General features: G+C 50.5%; 1 protein-coding gene across 1 annotated transcript in view; it reads left to right on the top strand.

Annotated features, from left to right (window-relative positions):
• snd1 (staphylococcal nuclease and tudor domain containing 1) overlaps positions 1-20,736 on the top strand; it is an 868,653-nt gene that overhangs the window by 40,355 nt on the left and 807,562 nt on the right. The window contains exons 6-8 of the mRNA XM_072562814.1: positions 1,881-1,972; positions 6,111-6,269; positions 7,884-7,990. Coding sequence (XP_072418915.1) covers positions 1,881-1,972; positions 6,111-6,269; positions 7,884-7,990 — 358 coding nt within the window. The remainder of the gene's footprint in view (positions 1-1,880; positions 1,973-6,110; positions 6,270-7,883; positions 7,991-20,736) is intronic.

Below are 20,736 nucleotides of genomic sequence, written 5' to 3'. Positions count from 1 at the left end.
TGGGATCTGTCTCAGCAGCTGAGATTCCTCTCCTATGTAATAGATGCCCAAAAGCAGCTTTGAGGTGACACTTGGTTGAAGCTAATTGCTTTTCCCAAAGGATATGAGTCATTACATGGGCTTTTCTTGTTTGCCATGTAGTAGAAACTCTTACTGCAGCAGTAGCTAGATGGGATTATGGAGGAGCTCACCTATCCACTTTTTTGGCTGCAGGTGGATGTTTTATCATTTGTTGTTGTGAAGCTGGTTTATGGCTGTTTCTCCAACTCTGTTGAAGAGGCTGGGATTGTTCTCCTTAGATTTGATAGGGATGTTCAAAGTCACGAAGGCTTTTGATAAAATAATGAAGTGAGTTGATTTTAGAGTGCAACACCAGAAAGGGTGGATGAAGTAGACAGTTATTTTCTAGAACGAATAAATACACTGTATTGAATATTGTGAGGCTTTGAGGGAAGCAGCGGGGGTGTTAGAATAATTGGATATCTCTTTTAATGGCCAGTACAGACAAGAATGATCCCTGTCTTTGTTTTTGATTTTATGCTGAATCTATGCCCTTTTTGTACAGAAGCTGTCTTGGAATTGCAATGCTCAATTATTGGTCACCTTTTATTAAATGTTTCAAAAACTGGACTTGGATGAAGTTTTGAAATTGAGTCCTAATAAATTATACGGAACTTTGCTTTGTTTTAGCTGTTTTATCATTTCATAGTTTTATCGTGCAGTTGGACCAATATCTAACTGAGTTGAAATTACTGAAGCTATATTACAAGGGGGAATGTCAGTTTCTTTTGAGCATGTATTCTGCACAGTTACTTCTCCCTCGTTTCCAGTAACAATAATTCTGAGCGATTGCTGTACTACTTTGTCACTAAGATTTGAAATGAACTAATCAACTGCCCCCTCCATGTTCCTCTTTCCACTTGTTTACTGGGTCAACTTCCTCTCAAGTTGCACTTTTCCTAGCCTGAACTCATGCCTTCCTCTGTGTTTTTCTTTCACGAACTCTCAAAATTCATTCTGTCCATAGGACCCATTTCTTGCTCTCGCTACCCTTTTTCCTACAAAATTCATAAAAGAATCATAGAATTCCTACAGTGTGGAAACAGGCCATTTGGCCCAACAAGTCCATAGTGACTCTCCAAAGAGTATTTCCCCCACCCCCCCGCCCCAACAGACTTGCCTCATTCCGTTATGATTTTGTCGATTCTAGTCTCCAATGCTAAGTCATAGGCTCCATTTGCTATTGCAGCTTCCAATTCAAAGTGCAACCAACAAAATGTTCTGATTGTCAGTCCCATCCATTCTTCTCTTATTGCTACCTGTATCTTAGTGTCACAGTGTTAAGTTTGATAATTTACATTTTAAATTTCATTTGTAATTATTGTACTCATCCTTGAGAAAGTGAGGACTGCAGATGCTGGAGATCAGAGCTGAAAATGTGTTGCTGGAAAAGCTGGACTCGGGATTCCTGAAGAAGGGCTGATGCCCGAAACATCGATTCTCCTGTTCCTTGGATGCTGCCTGACCTGCTGTGCTTTTCCAGCAACACACTTTCAGCTTGTACTCATCCTTTTCAACCTTATCAAGCCTCCCTTGCTGTGGTTCTGTCGTCTTATGACTTTCCCAATCTCTCTTTATAGATTGATAGAACGATAAGCTACCTTGGGATAAACACTCAAGGAGCACTTGATTCTTTTTGTCAGTTAACTTCTTTCAACCTTTTTAATGCCTAATTTCTTGGTTTGGGGTCTGTTTGAGCTCCACTTTGTCATCTTGAGAAAACATCCCTTTCCATAGTAAAGATGTCAAATTTAATACAAGTTTATCTTGTGCCGTCTTTCAAAGGATGTAGACTGATTTTTTTTCCTTTTCTTGTGTAGCTGTCATTGAGCATGTGCGAGATGGGAGTGTTGTGAGAGCTTTGCTGCTGCCTGACTACTACCTGGTGACAGTTATGCTTTCTGGTGTTAAGGTACATTTACATAACTAGATTTCTGTTGCATTTCATTTATAACTGTATTGATTTGCCACACTTGCAGGTTCAGTTTATTTTCAACCAGGACATGGAGGTTCTAAGTTCATTGTAGAGCTTAGTGATTTCTCTATCAGTCCCATGATTTAGTTTAGAAATTACCAAATGGTTGGTAATTTTCAAGTCACTTATTGCTTTAGAATGTCAGCATCCTGAAACATTGATATTCATAATACCCGCACATCAAAAGTAAAATACCTCAACTACGAGTAATGTCAGGGAAGCTGAAAATGCTGGAAATATAGTGGAACACCAAAACTGAATCAACATTTCAAGTTGATTACCTCATAATTCATTTGAACAGATTTAAGTTAGTTATTATTGATCTGACACATTAACTCTGCCTCATTCCACAATTACTTCTTAACGTGTTGAGGATTTGCAACACTTTCTATTTTAATTGATTATTACCTGACAAAGCAAAGAACTGGGAAATGGTGATGCTCAGGTTAAATTAAAAGATCTTTTGGTAGAAAAGTCTCTATCTTCCTTATGCATAACATTCAGTAATAAGTCCAACATTTCTATGGGCTTTTAGTTTTCCTGTTCACTTATGCATAAAAAAAATCCTTTGTTGTTTCAAAATTCTATTTGTGGTTTTCTTCTGAATTGTACTTTTGATAGTCTAGATGGTTAAATTGTATGAGACAAACTTTACCTATCATAAAATTTGGCATAGCACATATCTGCCCCAGTGACTCAGTGAATAGTGGAGATCAGTTATTGCACACATTACCCAAGTGACTTGGGAGAATTATATTTTTGTTGCTTGTCATGGGAGTGTAATTTACTCAAAATTGAATAGTTTAAGCTGAATTGTGAAGTGAGGGTCAGTATCATCTCCACATTTGTAGATTTCTGGCAGAAGTTATATTTCATCCCATTCAAGAGACTTTGAGTTATAGTGTCATACAATATGGAAACAGACCCTCTGATCCATTTTGTTTCCACTAACCAGAGATCCCAATCTGACCTAGTCCCATTTGCCAGCATTTGGCCCATATCCTTCTAAACCCTTCCTGGTCATGTAACCAATTAAGATGCCCTTTTTAATTATACAGCCTCCACCACTTCCTCTGGCACTCGTTTCATTCACGCATCATCCTCTGTGTGAAAAAGTTACCACTCTGATCCTTTTTTAAAAATCTTTTCCCTCTCACCTTCAACCTATGCCCTCGAGTTTTGGACTCCCCCACTACTGGAAAAAGATTATGGCTATGTCCATCCTATTCATGCCTGTCATGATTTTATAAACCTCCATTTCCACTCGTGAAAATAGCCCCAGACTATTCAGCGCCTCTCTGTAACTCCAACCTTTCTGTCCTGGAAACACCCTTGTAAATCTTTTCTGAGCCCTCTCAATTTAACAATGCCTTTTTCTGAAGAAGGGCAACCAGAATTGTATGCAATATTGTGGAAGTGGCATCACCAATATCCTCTACTGCTGCAATATGCCATCCCAATTCCAAACTCTGTTCTAACCAATAATGACAAATGCTGCATTCACCACCATCTACCTGCGATTCCACTTTCAAGGAATTATGCATCTGCATCCTTCGAACTTTGTTCAAGACCATCCCCCCCATCCCATCAAAAGGGCCCTACCATTAACTGTATAAGTTCTACCATAGTTTCCCTGTTATTGCCTTTTTCATTTCTAGTTGCCACTGTCGTCATTTAAGCACTTCCAAGGCTTAGGATGACCTGATAATGGAATAAAGCCTCTTTACATTGCACTATCCAATACTTTGGTAAAATATTGCAGGATTGAATGAAAAGAGTTCCCGGTTTGTCCAACAATGTACCTGAACCTCAAAAAGCAAGACAGGTTAAGAGTATGGTTAATAAAGCATATGGTAACCTGAACTTTATAAGCAGGGTCAGGAAGTTATGTTTCACCTCTATTAAAAATGCTGGTCCAGCTCAACTGGAATAATTTGCCTAGTTTTGGGGCTTCATATTAGGAATGAGATAAAGTCATTAGAGGGCACAGAAGAGATTGACAAGAATCCTTCCAGAGTTGAGGGACTAAAATTGGAGGGTCTGGGCAAGTTCTCTCTAGAGAAGAGAATTTTGAGATGAAATGCAGTGGAATATTCAAGATTTTGGTGATGTCACAACACAAACTACTGAACCAAATCAGCTTTTCTACTTCTGTATTTGTAACACTAAAATTGAACGATTTGAAGACCCTCAAATAGTCAATGTAATGGTTCCTAACCAGACTTTTGAATAATTAATCCCAGGCATTGTGAATAATTAATTTTCAGATACTGATTTTATAATAATTGATTTAACAATTTATTAAATACAAAATAACATTAGCAGAGAAAAAATAATTAAGCGACATGGTAAACTGATAAATGTCTGTGCTTTAAACTGAAATAATTGTTTCCATCCCCGTTCCTATAACTGTATATGCTCATTTGTCTTTTAAGGGAAAACTAAAAGAAAACAATGAAATTGGCCAGGTTACTCAAAAGTACTTCATGATGTGTTGTTCAACGGGCATAAATGTGGACTCCTTGGTTATTTTTCTAGGGTCAATTCTCTCATCACCCAGACAAAGGTCATTGTGGGTGATCCCTTCACTTGATATTCAGCTGTTGTCACTTTACCTACACCATCTGACACTTTTGGTCACCTGCAAACATTTGTTATTCAGCCTGTTGACACTCTACCCACACCGTTTGTACTATGTTTTGATCTCACCACTTAACTTTTGTACCTGTGTGCTTCCTTCCACTTCACCTGAGGAAGGAATAGCACTCTGAAAGCATGTGATTTCAAATAAACCTAATGGATTACAATTTCATGACTTTACTGATCTCGATAAAGTAGATCAGAAAAAATCACTTTTGCTGGAATGATGAACCAGAGATTTAAGGTCATTGGCAAAATAATCAATGGTGATATGAAAAAAAAGTGCATTAAGTGATTAGAATCTGGTAAGTTCAATAGAGTGCATCAGCAGGGGGAATCAATTGGATCATTATCTGAAAAGGTGAGTGTCATGTTAGCAATGATCATAGAATGCATGGCAGGCTTGAGGGATTGAATAGCCTGTGCTTTTTTCTGTTTATGTTCTTACATATGAGGTGAATTGCTCTTGCATAGACCCAGATTCTATGGGCTGAATAGCCTTTTGCGCCGTAACCATTTTTAGATGTTTGGGGAAAAAAAATCACCATATTAAGTAAATGATTTAGGCTACAAAAACCGAAATTGCTGGAAAAGCTTGCAGGTCTGGCAGCATCTGTGGAGAGAAATCAGTTAATGTTTTGGGTTGAGTGATTCTTTCTCAGTGCCTTTTAACTCGTTTCATAATTTCACAATATTAGTCTTGTTATCTATCCTTTTGCAAATTTTAATGCCTACCTGAAGGTGCAGATAGAACTATCTCATGTATCATCTGTAAAGCAGCATTTCTCACTCTATCAATACGCTGTACTTGAGTGCCTTCCGAGCTAATATGCTTAAAGTTGCAATGCTCTATCTCTTAAATACGAGCTGAGGTAAACTGGCAGCTCTCAATGGCTGTAACATAGCCCATCTTTATAAAAAAAGTACAAAGAACATTACAGCACAGGAACACACATTTGGCCCTCCAAGCCTGCACCGATCCAGATCCTCTAACTAAATCTGGAGCCTGTTTTTCTAAGGATCTGTATCCTTTTGCTCCTGCCCGTTTATCTATCTGTCTAGATACATCTCTTCTGCTGCCCCCCCCGCCCCCCCCCCCCCCCACCCTTGCAAAGTATTCCAGGCACATACCACCCTCTGCGTGAAGAACTTTCCCAGTATATCTCCCCTAAAACTTTTCCCCTCTCACTTTGAACTTGTGACCCCAAGTAATTGATAAAAATTATTTTTATTAATTTATACAGAATTCCTCTCTGGATTACCTGAAAGTAATTTGACTGAAATGTCTGTGGAATTGTTATTGCTACAGCTACGTGGATCTGCCAAGTCCAAATAGTTCATTGCACTAAGAACAACTTTGTGTGGCTTATTCTACAATGAGGTAACTTACTAGTAAACATGAAGTTTCTAATATTTTGTATATTTGGCTGCGCAGTGCCCGACATTTAAGCGTGAAACTGATGGGACTGAAACTCCAGAGCCGTTTGCAGCAGAAGCAAAATTTTTTACTGAATCACGCCTTCTGCAAAGAGATGTCCAGATCATCTTGGAAAGTGTGCAGAATCAAGTCATTCTAGGAACCATCCTACATCCCGTGAGTTTTATCAAACAACAAAATGAAACTGCAGTTTTTGTGTGTGTGTATTATGCATGTAGGGCAAGATATTTCAAAATTTAGATTTGCTTTTGCACTTGTACCAAGCCTTTAGAAGGTCGTCATGTTATTGGAGTAAGCAGCCTTTTGTACTACTTATCAAATTTTTTCTGGTAGGATGCAACATTAGGTGCAGGGTAATTCTTCAGCCTATACCATTTACCATTTGGTTTGCTGTAGTGTGGGTGGCCTGCATTTTTAGTGTCCGTTTATCATGCCTGGAAATCTCTGGCATCTTGTGTTCTATTTCTGAGGATTAGTTGGGTGGTTGAGTGGTAGCCATCAACTTCTCTGAAGTGACATTTATAGAGTCCTAGAGGTATACAGCATGGAAACAGGCCCTTTGGTCCAACTCGTCTTTGCCGACCAGATATCCCAACCCAATCTAGTCCCACCTGCCAGCACCCGGCCCATATCCCTCCAAACCCTTCCTATTCATATACCTATCCGAATGCCTCTTAAATCTTGCAATTGTACCAGCTTCCACCACATCCTCGGCAACTCATTCCATATATGTACCATCCTTTGTGTGAAAAAGTTGCCCCTTAGGTCTCTTTTATATCTTTCCCCTCTCACCCTAAACCTATGCCCTCTAGTTCTGGACTCCCCGACCCCCGGGAAAAAACTTTGCCTATTTACCCTATCCATGCCCCTCATAATTTTGTAAACCTCTATAAGGTCACCCCTCAGCCTCCGACGCTCCAGGGAAAACAGTCCCAGCCTGTTCAGCCTCTCACTGTAGCTCAAATCCTTCAACCCTGGCAACATCCTTGTAGATCTTTTCTGAACTGATAGGAAGGAGACCAGAATTGCACGCAATATTCCAACAGTGGTCTTACCAATGTCCTGTACAGCCGCAACATGATCTCCCAACTCCTGTACTTAATACAATAAAGGAAAGCATACCAAATGCCACCTTCACTATCCTATCCACCTGCGACTCCACTTTGAGAGAGACAGACAGACATTGCATTTTATGGTGGATGGCATATTGATCTTGTGGGCAGTGAGCACTCACCCCATGCCTATTGAATTCAGTTCTTTTGTTTATACTTATGCCAAGGATAGCCATTTTTAAGGCACTTGCTGTGTAATTTGCTTGATATCTCTGCTGATTGCACCAGTATGATGTTAGACTGAGAGAAGTTGACTGAGAAGCAAATTAAAACTCAGCTGAAGCTATTCCATTTGGCCATTTGGGAAAGCCTAGTTTCAAAGAGAGAAATAATCTGCTTCAAAGTATTGATGACGCATGATAAAATTAGGGAAAATGCATCTTTACTAGAAAAGAGCCAGAGCAGGCATGCTTAATGTTTATTGGCACTGGTTCCAATTTAAAGGGCTGAAATTAATGCATACAGAGCCTCCCACTTCTTTAATTCTACTGGTTTGTATTAGGATTATGGGTGAATTGGAGGCGCATAGGAGTCTGCATCAAGCAAAGGCAAAAAAGGACATTGCCTGCTCTTCTATTTGGTGGCAAAGCCAGAAAAAAAGTTGTTTGTTTTATGTTATTGTTTAAAAAGAAATGTAAAATTCTTATTTCATCCGCAGAATGGTAATATAACCGAGCTGCTGCTTCGTGAAGGATTTGCTCGCTGTGTTGACTGGTCGATTGCAGTTTACACACAGGGTCCAGAAAAGCTGAGAGCTAGTGAAAGGTAAATTGTTTCATTGTGTGACTTACGATTTTGAAGATATGAGGTGGAGCTAAAAAAGAGCTAGCCAGAAATGTAATGCTGAATTTATCTGAGAGCACTTAATTCATTGGTCTACTCCTGTTTCTATGTTCCATTCAGCCCCTTGAGCCTATTTCATTATTCAATGAGATCATGGCTGATCTGTAGTCTAACTCAGTGTACTTGCCTTTGGCCCATATTTCTATTGGGCAGGGAGAAAGTTTGGCATCCCCTTCTGCTTCAAACTTCATTTGATCACTGTACAAACAATTGCATCATTTGAAAAATGTGAGACGAGAAACAAATGGAGTTTTAAAGTTGTGTTTATAGTGTACAGGTGATGAGAGTAGATGATTGTGCTAAAATTTGTTTAGAAGGCAATTGTCACCATCCAAGTTGTGCCATGTTTTAAATGTGCTTTTTGGTCATGTATCTGTAGTGACCACTAAGCCATTGCAAGTGTTTTGTGTCTTTGACAGACTAGGAAGGGAATAGTTAGCTACACTATCTGGGAATCATATACAAATGTATTTTGGATAAAAGAAACCCAACTGTTGTGCTTTACTTTTCCTAACAACTCTGCAGTATTGTTTGCTTTCTCTGTAGTCAGCTATGGATGAGTAAGTTGAATGAAGGTGAGCAGTGTCTGTGGGACTATTTCACAGAGTTGGTGCCTGGTGTGTAAGGTTGGAAGACGGTGTGGAAAATCATTAAGGTTTTTTTATTTCTTCTCCTTCCACAAATTAAATATTTATGGTTTGTATTGGTGTGAAGTAAAGGTTAATGTTCAGGTGCAACATACATGAAGGTGAGCAAATGACCAGAAACTTAACTGGATCTGCCATCTAACTACTGTAGCTGTTACAGCTGGTCAGAGACTGCAAATTAATAAATTGCCTTCTTACTTCCCAAAGCTTGACCACCATCTACAGGACACAAGTCAAGAGTGTGATAGAATAGTTTCCAGTTGTCTGAGTGAATGCAAAAAAACTTGACAACATCCAAGACAAAATGATCCACTTGTTCAGCACCCTTAAACATGCAGTTCCTCCACCAGTGGTGTTTGGTGGGAGCAACATGCATTGTCTACATGATGCGTTGCATTAATTCGCAAAGTCTCCTACTGCATCTCTCAAACCTGTGAGCTCTATCACATCATTGGAAAAGGGCAGCAGATACATAGGAACACCATCTGCAAGTTTCCCTCCAAGCCATGCATTGTCTGGATATAGAAGCATAGAAAGTAGGAGCATGTGAAGGCCATTTGGACCTTTTGAACCTCGGTCATTCGATTTGATAAACCAATTCAATAATCTGTCCCTGCTTTTCCCCCATACCCTTTGATCCCCTAAGATCTAAATCTAACGCCTTCTGGTTTTGGCCTGGATCAATTTCTGCAGCAGAGTATTCCAGAGGCACACCATGCTCTGGGTGAAGACATTTCTCCTTATTTCAGTCCTAAATGGCCTACCCCATTATCCTTAAACTGTGACCCTGGACTCTCGACTTGCAGGTGCCAGAAACCTCCTTCCGATGTGTACCATGCCAAGTCTTTTTCGAATTTTATGGTTTTTTGAGTCGCCACTTGTTCTTCTTAACTCAAGTGAATCTAACTGATCCATTCTGTCATAATATGTCAGTCCTGCCAACCCAGGAATTGGTCTGGTTGGATTCATTCCTCTGATAAGGAAACCAAGACTGCACATAGTAACTCCTGTATGATGGCCACAAGACAACCTTGTTCCTGTACTTTAATCCCCTCACTATAAAAGCCAGCATGCTGTTTTCTTTCTTCATCACCTGTTGCACTGGCATACTTGCTTTCAATGACAACTATATCAGGAGATACAGATCTTCTAGCAACACCATTCACTCTGTGTCTCTCTGCCCCTCCCCCCGTCTCTCTCTCTGCCCCTCCCCCCGTCTCTCTCTCTGCCCCTCCCCCCGTCTCTCTCTCTGCCCCTCCCCCGTCTCTCTCTCTGCCCCTCCCCCGTCTCTCTCTCTGCCCCTCCCCCCGTCTCTCTCTCTGCCCCTCCCCCCGTCTCTCTCTCTGCCCCTCCCCCCGTCTCTCTGTCTGCCCCTCCCCCCGTCTCTCTCTCTGCCCCTCCCCCCGTCTCTCTCTCTGCCCCTCCCCCCGTCTCTCTCTCTGCCCCTCCCCCCGTCTCTCTCTCTGCCCCTCCCCCCGTCTCTCTCTCTGCCCCTCCCCCCGTCTCTCTCTCTGCCCCTCCCCCCGTCTCTCTCTCTGCCCCTCCCCCCGTCTCTCTCTCTGCCCCTCCCCCCGTCTCTCTCTCTGCCCCTCCCCCCGTCTCTCTCTCTGCCCCTCCCCCCGTCTCTCTCTCTGCCCCTCCCCCCGTCTCTCTCTCTGCCCCTCCCCCCGTCTCTCTCTCTGCCCCTCCCCCCGTCTCTCTCTCTGCCCCTCCCCCCCGTCTCTCCTCTCTGCCCCTCCCCCCGTCTCTCTCTCTGCCCCTCCCCCCGTCTCTCTCTCTGCCCCTCCCCCCGTCTCTCTCTCTGCCCCTCCCCCCGTCTCTCTCTCTGCCCCTCCCCCCGTCTCTCTCTCTGCCCCTCCCCCCGTCTCTCTCTCTGCCCCCTCCCCCCGTCTCTCTCTCTGCCCCTCCCCCCGTCTCTCTCTCTGCCCCTCCCCCCGTCTCTCTCTCTGCCCCTCCCCCCGTCTCTCTCTCTGCCCCTCCCCCGTCTCTCTCTCTGCCCCTCCCCCCGTCTCTCTCTCTGCCCCTCCCCCCGTCTCTCTCTCTGCCCCTCCCCCCGTCTCTCTCTCTGCCCCTCCCCCCGTCTCTCTCTCTGCCCCTCCCCCCGTCTCTCTCTCTGCCCCTCCCCCCGTCTCTCTCTCTGCCCCTCCCCCCGTCTCTCTCTCTGCCCCTCCCCCCGTCTCTCTCTCTGCCCCTCCCCCCGTCTCTCTCTCTGCCCCTCCCCCCGTCTCTCTCTCTGCCCCTCCCCCCGTCTCTCTCTCTGCCCCTCCCCCCGTCTCTCTCTCTGCCCCTCCCCCCGTCTCTCTCTCTGCCCCTCCCCCCGTCTCTCTCTCTGCCCCTCCCCCCGTCTCTCTCTCTGCCCCTCCCCCCGTCTCTCTCTCTGCCCCTCCCCCCGTCTCTCTCTCTGCCCCTCCCCCCGTCTCTCTCTCTGCCCCTCCCCCCGTCTCTCTCTCTGCCCCTCCCCCCGTCTCTCTCTCTGCCCCTCCCCCCGTCTCTCTCTCTGCCCCTCCCCCCGTCTCTCTCTCTGCCCCTCCCCCCGTCTCTCTCTCTGCCCCTCCCCCCGTCTCTCTCTCTGCCCCTCCCCCCGTCTCTCTCTCTGCCCCTCCCCCCGTCTCTCTCTCTGCCCCTCCCCCCGTCTCTCTCTCTGCCCCTCCCCCCGTCTCTCTCTCTGCCCCTCCCCCCGTCTCTCTCTCTGCCCCCTCCCCCGTCTCTCTCTCTGCCCCTCCCCCCGTCTCTCTCTCTGCCCCTCCCCCCGTCTCTCTCTCTGCCCCTCCCCCCGTCTCTCTCTCTGCCCCTCCCCCCGTCTCTCTCTCTGCCCCTCCCCCCGTCTCTCTCTCTGCCCCTCCCCCCGTCTCTCTCTCTGCCCCTCCCCCCGTCTCTCTCTCTGCCCCTCCCCCCGTCTCTCTCTCTGCCCCTCCCCCCGTCTCTCTCTCTGCCCCTCCCCCCGTCTCTCTCTCTGCCCCTCCCCCCGTCTCTCTCTCTGCCCCTCCCCCCGTCTCTCTCTCTGCCCCTCCCCCCGTCTCTCTCTCTGCCCCTCCCCCCGTCTCTCTCTCTGCCCCTCCCCCCGTCTCTCTCTCTGCCCCTCCCCCCGTCTCTCTCTCTGCCCCTCCCCCCGTCTCTCTCTCTGCCCCTCCCCCCGTCTCTCTCTCTGCCCCTCCCCCCGTCTCTCTCTCTGCCCCTCCCCCCGTCTCTCTCTCTGCCCTCCCCCCGTCTCTCTCTCTGCCCCTCCCCCCGTCTCTCTCTCTGCCCCTCCCCCCGTCTCTCTCTCTGCCCCTCCCCCCGTCTCTCTCTCTGCCCCTCCCCCCGTCTCTCTCTCTGCCCCTCCCCCCGTCTCTCTCTCTGCCCCTCCCCCCGTCTCTCTCTCTGCCCCTCCCCCCGTCTCTCTCTCTGCCCCTCCCCCCGTCTCTCTCTCTGCCCCTCCCCCCGTCTCTCTCTCTGCCCCTCCCCCCGTCTCTCTCTCTGCCCCTCCCCCCGTCTCTCTCTCTGCCCCTCCCCCCGTCTCTCTCTCTGCCCCTCCCCCCGTCTCTCTCTCTGCCCCTCCCCCCGTCTCTCTCTCTGCCCTCCCCCCGTCTCTCTCTCTGCCCCTCCCCCCGTCTCTCTCTCTGCCCCTCCCCCCGTCTCTCTCTCTGCCCCTCCCCCCGTCTCTCTCTCTGCCCCTCCCCCCGTCTCTCTCTCTGCCCCTCCCCCCGTCTCTCTCTCTGCCCCTCCCCCCGTCTCTCTCTCTGCCCCTCCCCCCGTCTCTCTCTCTGCCCCTCCCCCCGTCTCTCTCTCTGCCCCTCCCCCCGTCTCTCTCTCTGCCCCTCCCCCCGTCTCTCTCTCTGCCCCTCCCCCCGTCTCTCTCTCTGCCCCTCCCCCCGTCTCTCTCTCTGCCCCTCCCCCCGTCTCTCTCTCTGCCCCTCCCCCCGTCTCTCTCTCTGCCCCTCCCCCCGTCTCTCTCTCTGCCCCTCCCCCCGTCTCTCTCTCTGCCCCTCCCCCCGTCTCTCTCTCTGCCCCTCCCCCCGTCTCTCTCTCTGCCCCTCCCCCCGTCTCTCTCTCTGCCCCTCCCCCCGTCTCTCTCTCTGCCCCTCCCCCCGTCTCTCTCTCTGCCCCTCCCCCCGTCTCTCTCTCTGCCCCTCCCCCCGTCTCTCTCTCTGCCCCTCCCCCCGTCTCTCTCTCTGCCCCTCCCCCCGTCTCTCTCTCTGCCCCTCCCCCCGTCTCTCTCTCTGCCCCTCCCCCCGTCTCTCTCTCTGCCCCTCCCCCCGTCTCTCTCTCTGCCCCTCCCCCCGTCTCTCTCTCTGCCCCTCCCCCCGTCTCTCTCTCTGCCCCTCCCCCCGTCTCTCTCTCTGCCCCTCCCCCCGTCTCTCTCTCTGCCCCTCCCCCCGTCTCTCTCTCTGCCCCTCCCCCCGTCTCTCTCTCTGCCCCTCCCCCCGTCTCTCTCTCTGCCCCTCCCCCCGTCTCTCTCTCTGCCCCTCCCCCCGTCTCTCTCTCTGCCCCTCCCCCCGTCTCTCTCTCTGCCCCTCCCCCCGTCTCTCTCTCTGCCCCTCCCCCCGTCTCTCTCTCTGCCCCTCCCCCCGTCTCTCTCTCTGCCCCTCCCCCCGTCTCTCTCTCTGCCCCTCCCCCCGTCTCTCTCTCTGCCCCTCCCCCCGTCTCTCTCTCTGCCCCTCCCCCCGTCTCTCTCTCTGCCCCTCCCCCCGTCTCTCTCTCTGCCCCTCCCCCCGTCTCTCTCTCTGCCCCTCCCCCCGTCTCTCTCTCTGCCCCTCCCCCCGTCTCTCTCTCTGCCCCTCCCCCCGTCTCTCTCTCTGCCCCTCCCCCCGTCTCTCTCTCTGCCCCTCCCCCCGTCTCTCTCTCTGCCCCTCCCCCCGTCTCTCTCTCTGCCCCTCCCCCCGTCTCTCTCTCTGCCCCTCCCCCCGTCTCTCTCTCTGCCCCTCCCCCCGTCTCTCTCTCTGCCCCTCCCCCCGTCTCTCTCTCTGCCCCTCCCCCCGTCTCTCTCTCTGCCCCTCCCCCCGTCTCTCTCTCTGCCCCTCCCCCCGTCTCTCTCTCTGCCCCTCCCCCCGTCTCTCTCTCTGCCCCTCCCCCCGTCTCTCTCTCTGCCCCTCCCCCCGTCTCTCTCTCTGCCCCTCCCCCCGTCTCTCTCTCTGCCCCTCCCCCCGTCTCTCTCTCTGCCCCTCCCCCCGTCTCTCTCTCTGCCCCTCCCCCCGTCTCTCTCTCTGCCCCTCCCCCCGTCTCTCTCTCTGCCCCTCCCCCCGTCTCTCTCTCTGCCCCTCCCCCCGTCTCTCTCTCTGCCCCTCCCCCCGTCTCTCTCTCTGCCCCTCCCCCCGTCTCTCTCTCTGCCCCTCCCCCCGTCTCTCTCTCTGCCCCTCCCCCCGTCTCTCTCTCTGCCCCTCCCCCCGTCTCTCTCTCTGCCCCTCCCCCCGTCTCTCTCTCTGCCCCTCCCCCCGTCTCTCTCTCTGCCCCTCCCCCCGTCTCTCTCTCTGCCCCTCCCCCCGTCTCTCTCTCTGCCCCTCCCCCCGTCTCTCTCTCTGCCCCTCCCCCCGTCTCTCTCTCTGCCCCTCCCCCCGTCTCTCTCTCTGCCCCTCCCCCCGTCTCTCTCTCTGCCCCTCCCCCCGTCTCTCTCTCTGCCCCTCCCCCCGTCTCTCTCTCTGCCCCTCCCCCCGTCTCTCTCTCTGCCCCTCCCCCCGTCTCTCTCTCTGCCCCTCCCCCCGTCTCTCTCTCTGCCCCTCCCCCCGTCTCTCTCTCTGCCCCTCCCCCCGTCTCTCTCTCTGCCCCTCCCCCCGTCTCTCTCTCTGCCCCTCCCCCCGTCTCTCTCTCTGCCCCTCCCCCCGTCTCTCTCTCTGCCCCTCCCCCCGTCTCTCTCTCTGCCCCTCCCCCCGTCTCTCTCTCTGCCCCTCCCCCCGTCTCTCTCTCTGCCCCTCCCCCCGTCTCTCTCTCTGCCCCTCCCCCCGTCTCTCTCTCTGCCCCTCCCCCCGTCTCTCTCTCTGCCCCTCCCCCCGTCTCTCTCTCTGCCCCTCCCCCCGTCTCTCTCTCTGCCCCTCCCCCCGTCTCTCTCTCTGCCCCTCCCCCCGTCTCTCTCTCTGCCCCTCCCCCCGTCTCTCTCTCTGCCCCTCCCCCCGTCTCTCTCTCTGCCCCTCCCCCCGTCTCTCTCTCTGCCCCTCCCCCCGTCTCTCTCTCTGCCCCTCCCCCCGTCTCTCTCTCTGCCCCTCCCCCCGTCTCTCTCTCTGCCCCTCCCCCCGTCTCTCTCTCTGCCCCTCCCCCCGTCTCTCTCTCTGCCCCTCCCCCCGTCTCTCTCTCTGCCCCTCCCCCCGTCTCTCTCTCTGCCCCTCCCCCCGTCTCTCTCTCTGCCCCTCCCCCCGTCTCTCTCTCTGCCCCTCCCCCCGTCTCTCTCTCTGCCCCTCCCCCCGTCTCTCTCTCTGCCCCTCCCCCCGTCTCTCTCTCTGCCCCTCCCCCCGTCTCTCTCTCTGCCCCTCCCCCCGTCTCTCTCTCTGCCCCTCCCCCCGTCTCTCTCTCTGCCCCTCCCCCCGTCTCTCTCTCTGCCCCTCCCCCCGTCTCTCTCTCTGCCCCTCCCCCCGTCTCTCTCTCTGCCCCTCCCCCCGTCTCTCTCTCTGCCCCTCCCCCCGTCTCTCTCTCTGCCCCTCCCCCCGTCTCTCTCTCTGCCCCTCCCCCCGTCTCTCTCTCTGCCCCTCCCCCCGTCTCTCTCTCTGCCCCTCCCCCCGTCTCTCTCTCTGCCCCTCCCCCCGTCTCTCTCTCTGCCCCTCCCCCCGTCTCTCTCTCTGCCCCTCCCCCCCGTCTCTCTCTCTGCCCCTCCCCCCCGTCTCTCTCTCTGCCCCTCCCCCCCGTCTCTCTCTCTGCCCCTCCCCCCCGTCTCTCTCTCTGCCCCTCCCCCCCGTCTCTCTCTCTGCCCCTCCCCCCGTCTCTCTCTCTGCCCCTCCCCCCGTCTCTCTCTCTGCCCCTCCCCCCGTCTCTCTCTCTGCCCCTCCCCCCGTCTCTCTCTCTGCCCCTCCCCCCGTCTCTCTCTCTGCCCCTCCCCCCCGTCTCTCTCTCTGCCCCTCCCCCCCGTCTCTCTCTCTGCCCCTCCCCCCCGTCTCTCTCTCTGCCCCTCCCCCCCGTCTCTCTCTCTGCCCCTCCCCCCCGTCTCTCTCTCTGCCCCTCCCCCCCGTGTCTCACTCTCTCCCCCACCCTCCGTCTCTCTCTCTCTCTCTCTCTCTCTCTCTCTCTCTGCCCCACCCTCCGTGTCTCTCTCTCTCTCTCTCTCTCTCTGCCCCACCCTCCGTGTCTCTCTCTCTCTCTCTCTCTCTCTCTCTCTGCCCCACCCTCCGTGTCTCTCTCTCTCTCTCTCTCTCTCTCTCTCTCTGCCCCACCCTCCGTGTCTCTCTCTCTCTCTCTCTGCCCCACCCTCCGTGTCTCTCTCTCTCTCTCTCTCTGCCCCACCCCCCCGTCTCTCTCTCTCTCTCTGCCCCACCCCCCCGTCTCTCTCTCTCTCTCTGCCCCACCCCCCCTCTCTCTCTCTCTCTCTGCCCCAACCCCCTCTCTCTCTCTCTCTCTCTCTCTCTCTCTCTCTGCCCCACCCCCCCTCTCTCTCTCTCTCTCTCTGCCCCACCCCCCCTCTCTCTCTCTCTCTCTCTCTCTCTGCCCCACCCCCCCTCTCTCTCTCTCTCTCTCTCTCTCTGCCCCACCCCCCCCCTCTCTCTCTCTCTCTCTCTCTCTCTCTCTGCCCCACCCCCCCCTCTCTCTCTCTCTCTCTCTCTGCCCGCCCCACCCCCCGTGTCTCTGTCTCTCTCTGTGTGTCTGTCTCTCTGTGTGTCTGTACATGCTGCCAGTATCTTCATAATGTAAGAATGTATTCATAGAATCCCCTACATTGTGGAAACAGGCCCTTCGGCCCAACAAGTCCACATCCATCCTCTGAAGAGTACTCCACCCAGACATTCCCCCACACTGTTCTATATTTACCCCTGACTAATGCACCTAACTGACACATCTCTGAACACTATGGGCAATTTAGCATGGCCAATTCCCCCAACCTGCACATCTTTGGACTGTGGGAGGAAACTGGAGCATCCATAGGAAACATAGACACAGGGAGAATGTGCAAGCTCCAGACAGGCAGTTGCCCGAGATTGGAATCAAACCCAAGTCCCTGGCTCTGAGGCAGCAGTGCTAACTGGTGTTTTGGAGGTTGTCCTGTCGGGGCAGCTGAAGTAGAATGGACTTGTACTTAGAAGAATGAGAAGTGATTTCATTGAACAGTATGAATTATAATTTGGCTTGATATGATGAATACAGAGATGCTGTTTATACTGGCTGATCAGTCTAGAACTAGGAGTCATAGTTCTGGCAACCTAAGCTACAAATCTTCTCCAAACTCGCTAATACACTATTTCGGATTGAGATAAGGAGAAATTTCTTAACTTAAGAGATTTTGGAGCTTTCTACCCAAAATGCTGTGAATATTCAGTTCAGGATATTAAAGACCCATTTAGTAGGCTTTTGATTTTTTTTGAGTGAATTGATGGGTGTCAAATTCAGGAAAAATTATCTTGAAATAGAACATCACTCATGTTGTTAAATGATTTTGCAGGCTGTATGGCCCTTTGTTGCCGCTATTTCCTTTGCGCTCCTCTGTTGATTCCACCTCCTGCAATCATCATTTTTTTTTAACATTTTGGAAACTATCATGAGTGTAAAATCTTCAGTTCTGGTTGTGACTGCCCTTTTTATCCCCCATCACCACCAACTGTTTTAGGTTTTTGCCCTGCCAAGACCAGATCTTTCTGTACCCAAAGTCTGATATTGTCAGGTGTGATTGGAAGGGTGTCAAGAAAATTTAAAACCAGTACGGGGGTGGGGCGGAGGAGAGACATTTGCTGAATGAGTGGGAACAAGGTATTGATTCTTGTGCATGTTAAGTCCATCCTGATGCATACCAAGAGCAACACTGACTGATATTTTTCTAAAATCTGTGCCCAACTTCTATTTTCGCTTCTCTATCCTACTCTTCAGATTTTATTTTCCTGTGCTCTGATGAACTTGTTTTCATATTGAACTGTGCAAATGATGAGGGTTCATGGGTTGTGGTCAGAACTGTTGGAGAAGAGGCGATGCAGAACCCTGGAAATGTCAGCTGTGCAAGCTTTAAAATATGTTCATGAGTGCAAATATTCCCTTAAGCTATATTTTGAATACACATTAAAATACCCCTCCATCTGAATTATGATGACTTAATTGACTACGCTGTGGAAGTGGTGGTGATGCTGTGGAAGATTAGTGAATAAACTGTGCTAGCTTGCCATCTAGTGGATGGAGACAAAAAAACTGTTGATGCTGGAATCCAAGTACAGAGGAACCTCGATTATCCGAATATTTTGCTTGGATAATTGATTATTCGGTTAAGAGATTCAATGCCTTTCCTCTGGGGCTCTGAGTTTGCTGTTAAGTCCGCTCCACGTTCAGGAGACTAGGCAGCAGCACACTGTGCAAGCCTCTGCACCCTGACCCTATCCTACACCGCCCCCAAAACCCCTCAACCCTGTTCAACTCCACCCCTTTTCCCCCATCCCCGCCTGCTCCACAACTGTGTCCAACACCTCTCTTCCTCCCTAGCCCCGTCCACATCCCTGCCTGCCTCCACTCCCTCTCCCGGGCAACTGGACTGGGCACCAACAACAAGGCTGGTGCTGCCTCTTGGCTGGGGGGGGGGGGGTTTGTCTCCAAATAGCGCACACATGTATGCGCACATGTGCATACGTATGCACACACGTTTTACTGCAACTTTTTGGCAGGTTCCACTTTTGCCCTATACAGGACAGTTTGGAGAGATTTTCTGGGGAAGGAACGTTTAGGGAACGCACCTGTGTAGAACTCCAGGGAAAATGTGTGTGAGGAGAGAGAGGGCAGACAGTCAGTCATTTGGAGTCAGTGCCTGGGCTCCCATCAATGTCCAGGACTGTTCTCAGCAGCATTTCAGTAAGCTGAGTTCACTTTTAATCACTGTAAACAAACGATGTGAACAGTGTTGGAAACATGTCTTTGGTGTAATGTTTCTATCGGAACCTCGAGGTCTCCTTCAGATAATCTGATATTTGGATAATTGAGGTTCCTTTGTAGACTGGCAGGATGCTAGAAAAACACAGCAAGCCAGGCAGCATCAAGATGTGGAGAAGTCGATGTCTCGGGTGTAACCCTTCTTCAGGACTGGGAGTGGGTATTGGGGGAGCTGCAGATAAAGTTGCTGGTGGGGCTAGGGTGGTGAAGAGTGGATAGGTGAAGACAGGTAGAGGGTACTATCTGGTTGATCAATGGGAAGAATGAATCTGGTAGTGGTTGGGAGGATTGTCATATGCTGCATTGGATGGCAAAGGAAATAATTTTGTGGTTGAATTGTTCCTTTATTCATTGCGACCTCAATGTTGTACGCATCTTTGTAACACAGGGCAAAGTCTGCTTTAGCTGCCAGGCCTCTGATAGTCGAATTAGTTCAGCAATTTTTCCTAAGCACCTGTTCGTATTTACAATATTCAATTTTAAGTAGTTGCTTTGGGAACAAGTTTGATGAATAGAATCTACTTCTTTGTACCTTTTACTCCTTTGAAATTTCTCCACTGGTCTAGCAGATATGGCTCAAAGTGGACTAAAGTTCAACTTGTTTAGGTGATCTTCTGAATTCTGTACTTCCAGACCTGTGTGGCGTGGCTGCTCTTGCTGAGATAATTCAAAGTCTGCCATTCAACAAACAGGTTTGTGACAAGGAACTTGTTGGTAACTTTGTTTCCGATTCCATGATCTAAAGGATGCCTGCTGGTAAATACTGCTGAGGAAGTTTGTTCCATTTGGTCTGCCAAATTAGTAGGCAGGTAGTAGGTACACTGGCCACGTTGTTGTGGAGTGATAATTGGTGTGCAGCGTTGATGGTTTCAGCAACTTCGGGTTTTCATTGGTTGGACAATGTGTAGGGAAGTGATGTTTGTGATGGTAGAAACCAGGTGAGGGATGTTGAATGGAATGCTCCATTTGTGATGTGCATTGTGTCAGTAAGATGTGTGTGAGAGACCTTTGCCACACAGATGTGTGATACTCTGCTGTGGAGTTAGGATAGTTGCTGAGGTGTGGAATGTTGTGGCAGGTGTCCCCTGGTTGTTTCTGACTTTGTGGTTTGCTGTTTTCTTTATATATTCCTAAATTGGCAAAGATCTATCAAGGTAAAAACAATGACTGCAGATGCTGAAAACCAAATACTGGATTAGTGGTGCTGGAAGAGCACAGCAGTTCAGGCAGCATCCAACGAGCAGCAAAATCGACGTTTCGGGCAAAAGCCCTTCATCAGGAATAAAGGCAGTGAGCCTGAAGCGTGGAGAGATAAGCTAGAGGAGGGTGGGGGTGGGGAGAAAGTAGCATAGAGTACAATGGGTGAGTGGGGGAGGGGATGAAGGTGATAGGTCAAGAAGGAGAGGGTGGAGTGGATAGGTGGAAGACACCCGCACCAATTAACCAAACCGCCCCGTGGCCCAACATTTCGACTCCCCCTCCCACTCTGCCGAGGACATGGAGGTCCTGGGCCTCCTTCACCGCCGCTCCCTCACCACCAGACGCCTGGAGGAAGAACGCCTCATCTTCCGCCTCGGAACACTTCAACCCCAGGGCATCAATGTGGACTTCAACAGCTTCCTCACTTCCCCTTCCCCCACCTCATCCTAATTTCAAACTTCCAGCTCAGTAACTGTCTCCTTGACTTGTCCGGACTTGTCCGACCTGCCTATCTTCTTTTCCACCTATCCACTCCACCCTCTCCTCCTTGACCTATCACCTTCATCCCCTCCCCCACTCACCCATTGTACTCTATGCTACTTTCTCCCCACCCCCACCCTCCTCTAGCTTATCTCTCCACGCTTCAGGCTCACTGCCTTTCTTCCTGATGAAGGGCTTTTGCCCGAAACGTCGATTTCACTGCTCGTTGGATGCTGCCTGAACTGCTGTGCTCTTCCAGCACCACTAATCCAGTAAAAGATCTATCAAGAGTTACTGAAGTATTTTGATTGGAATCATGCTTTAGTT

The sequence above is a fragment of the Chiloscyllium punctatum genome, chromosome 44 (genome assembly GCF_047496795.1).
Source record: "Chiloscyllium punctatum isolate Juve2018m chromosome 44, sChiPun1.3, whole genome shotgun sequence".
Taxonomy (NCBI): Eukaryota; Metazoa; Chordata; class Chondrichthyes; order Orectolobiformes; family Hemiscylliidae; genus Chiloscyllium; species Chiloscyllium punctatum.
The sequence above is the reverse complement of the archived record's forward strand: the minus strand, read 5'-3'. Positions and strand labels throughout refer to the sequence as shown.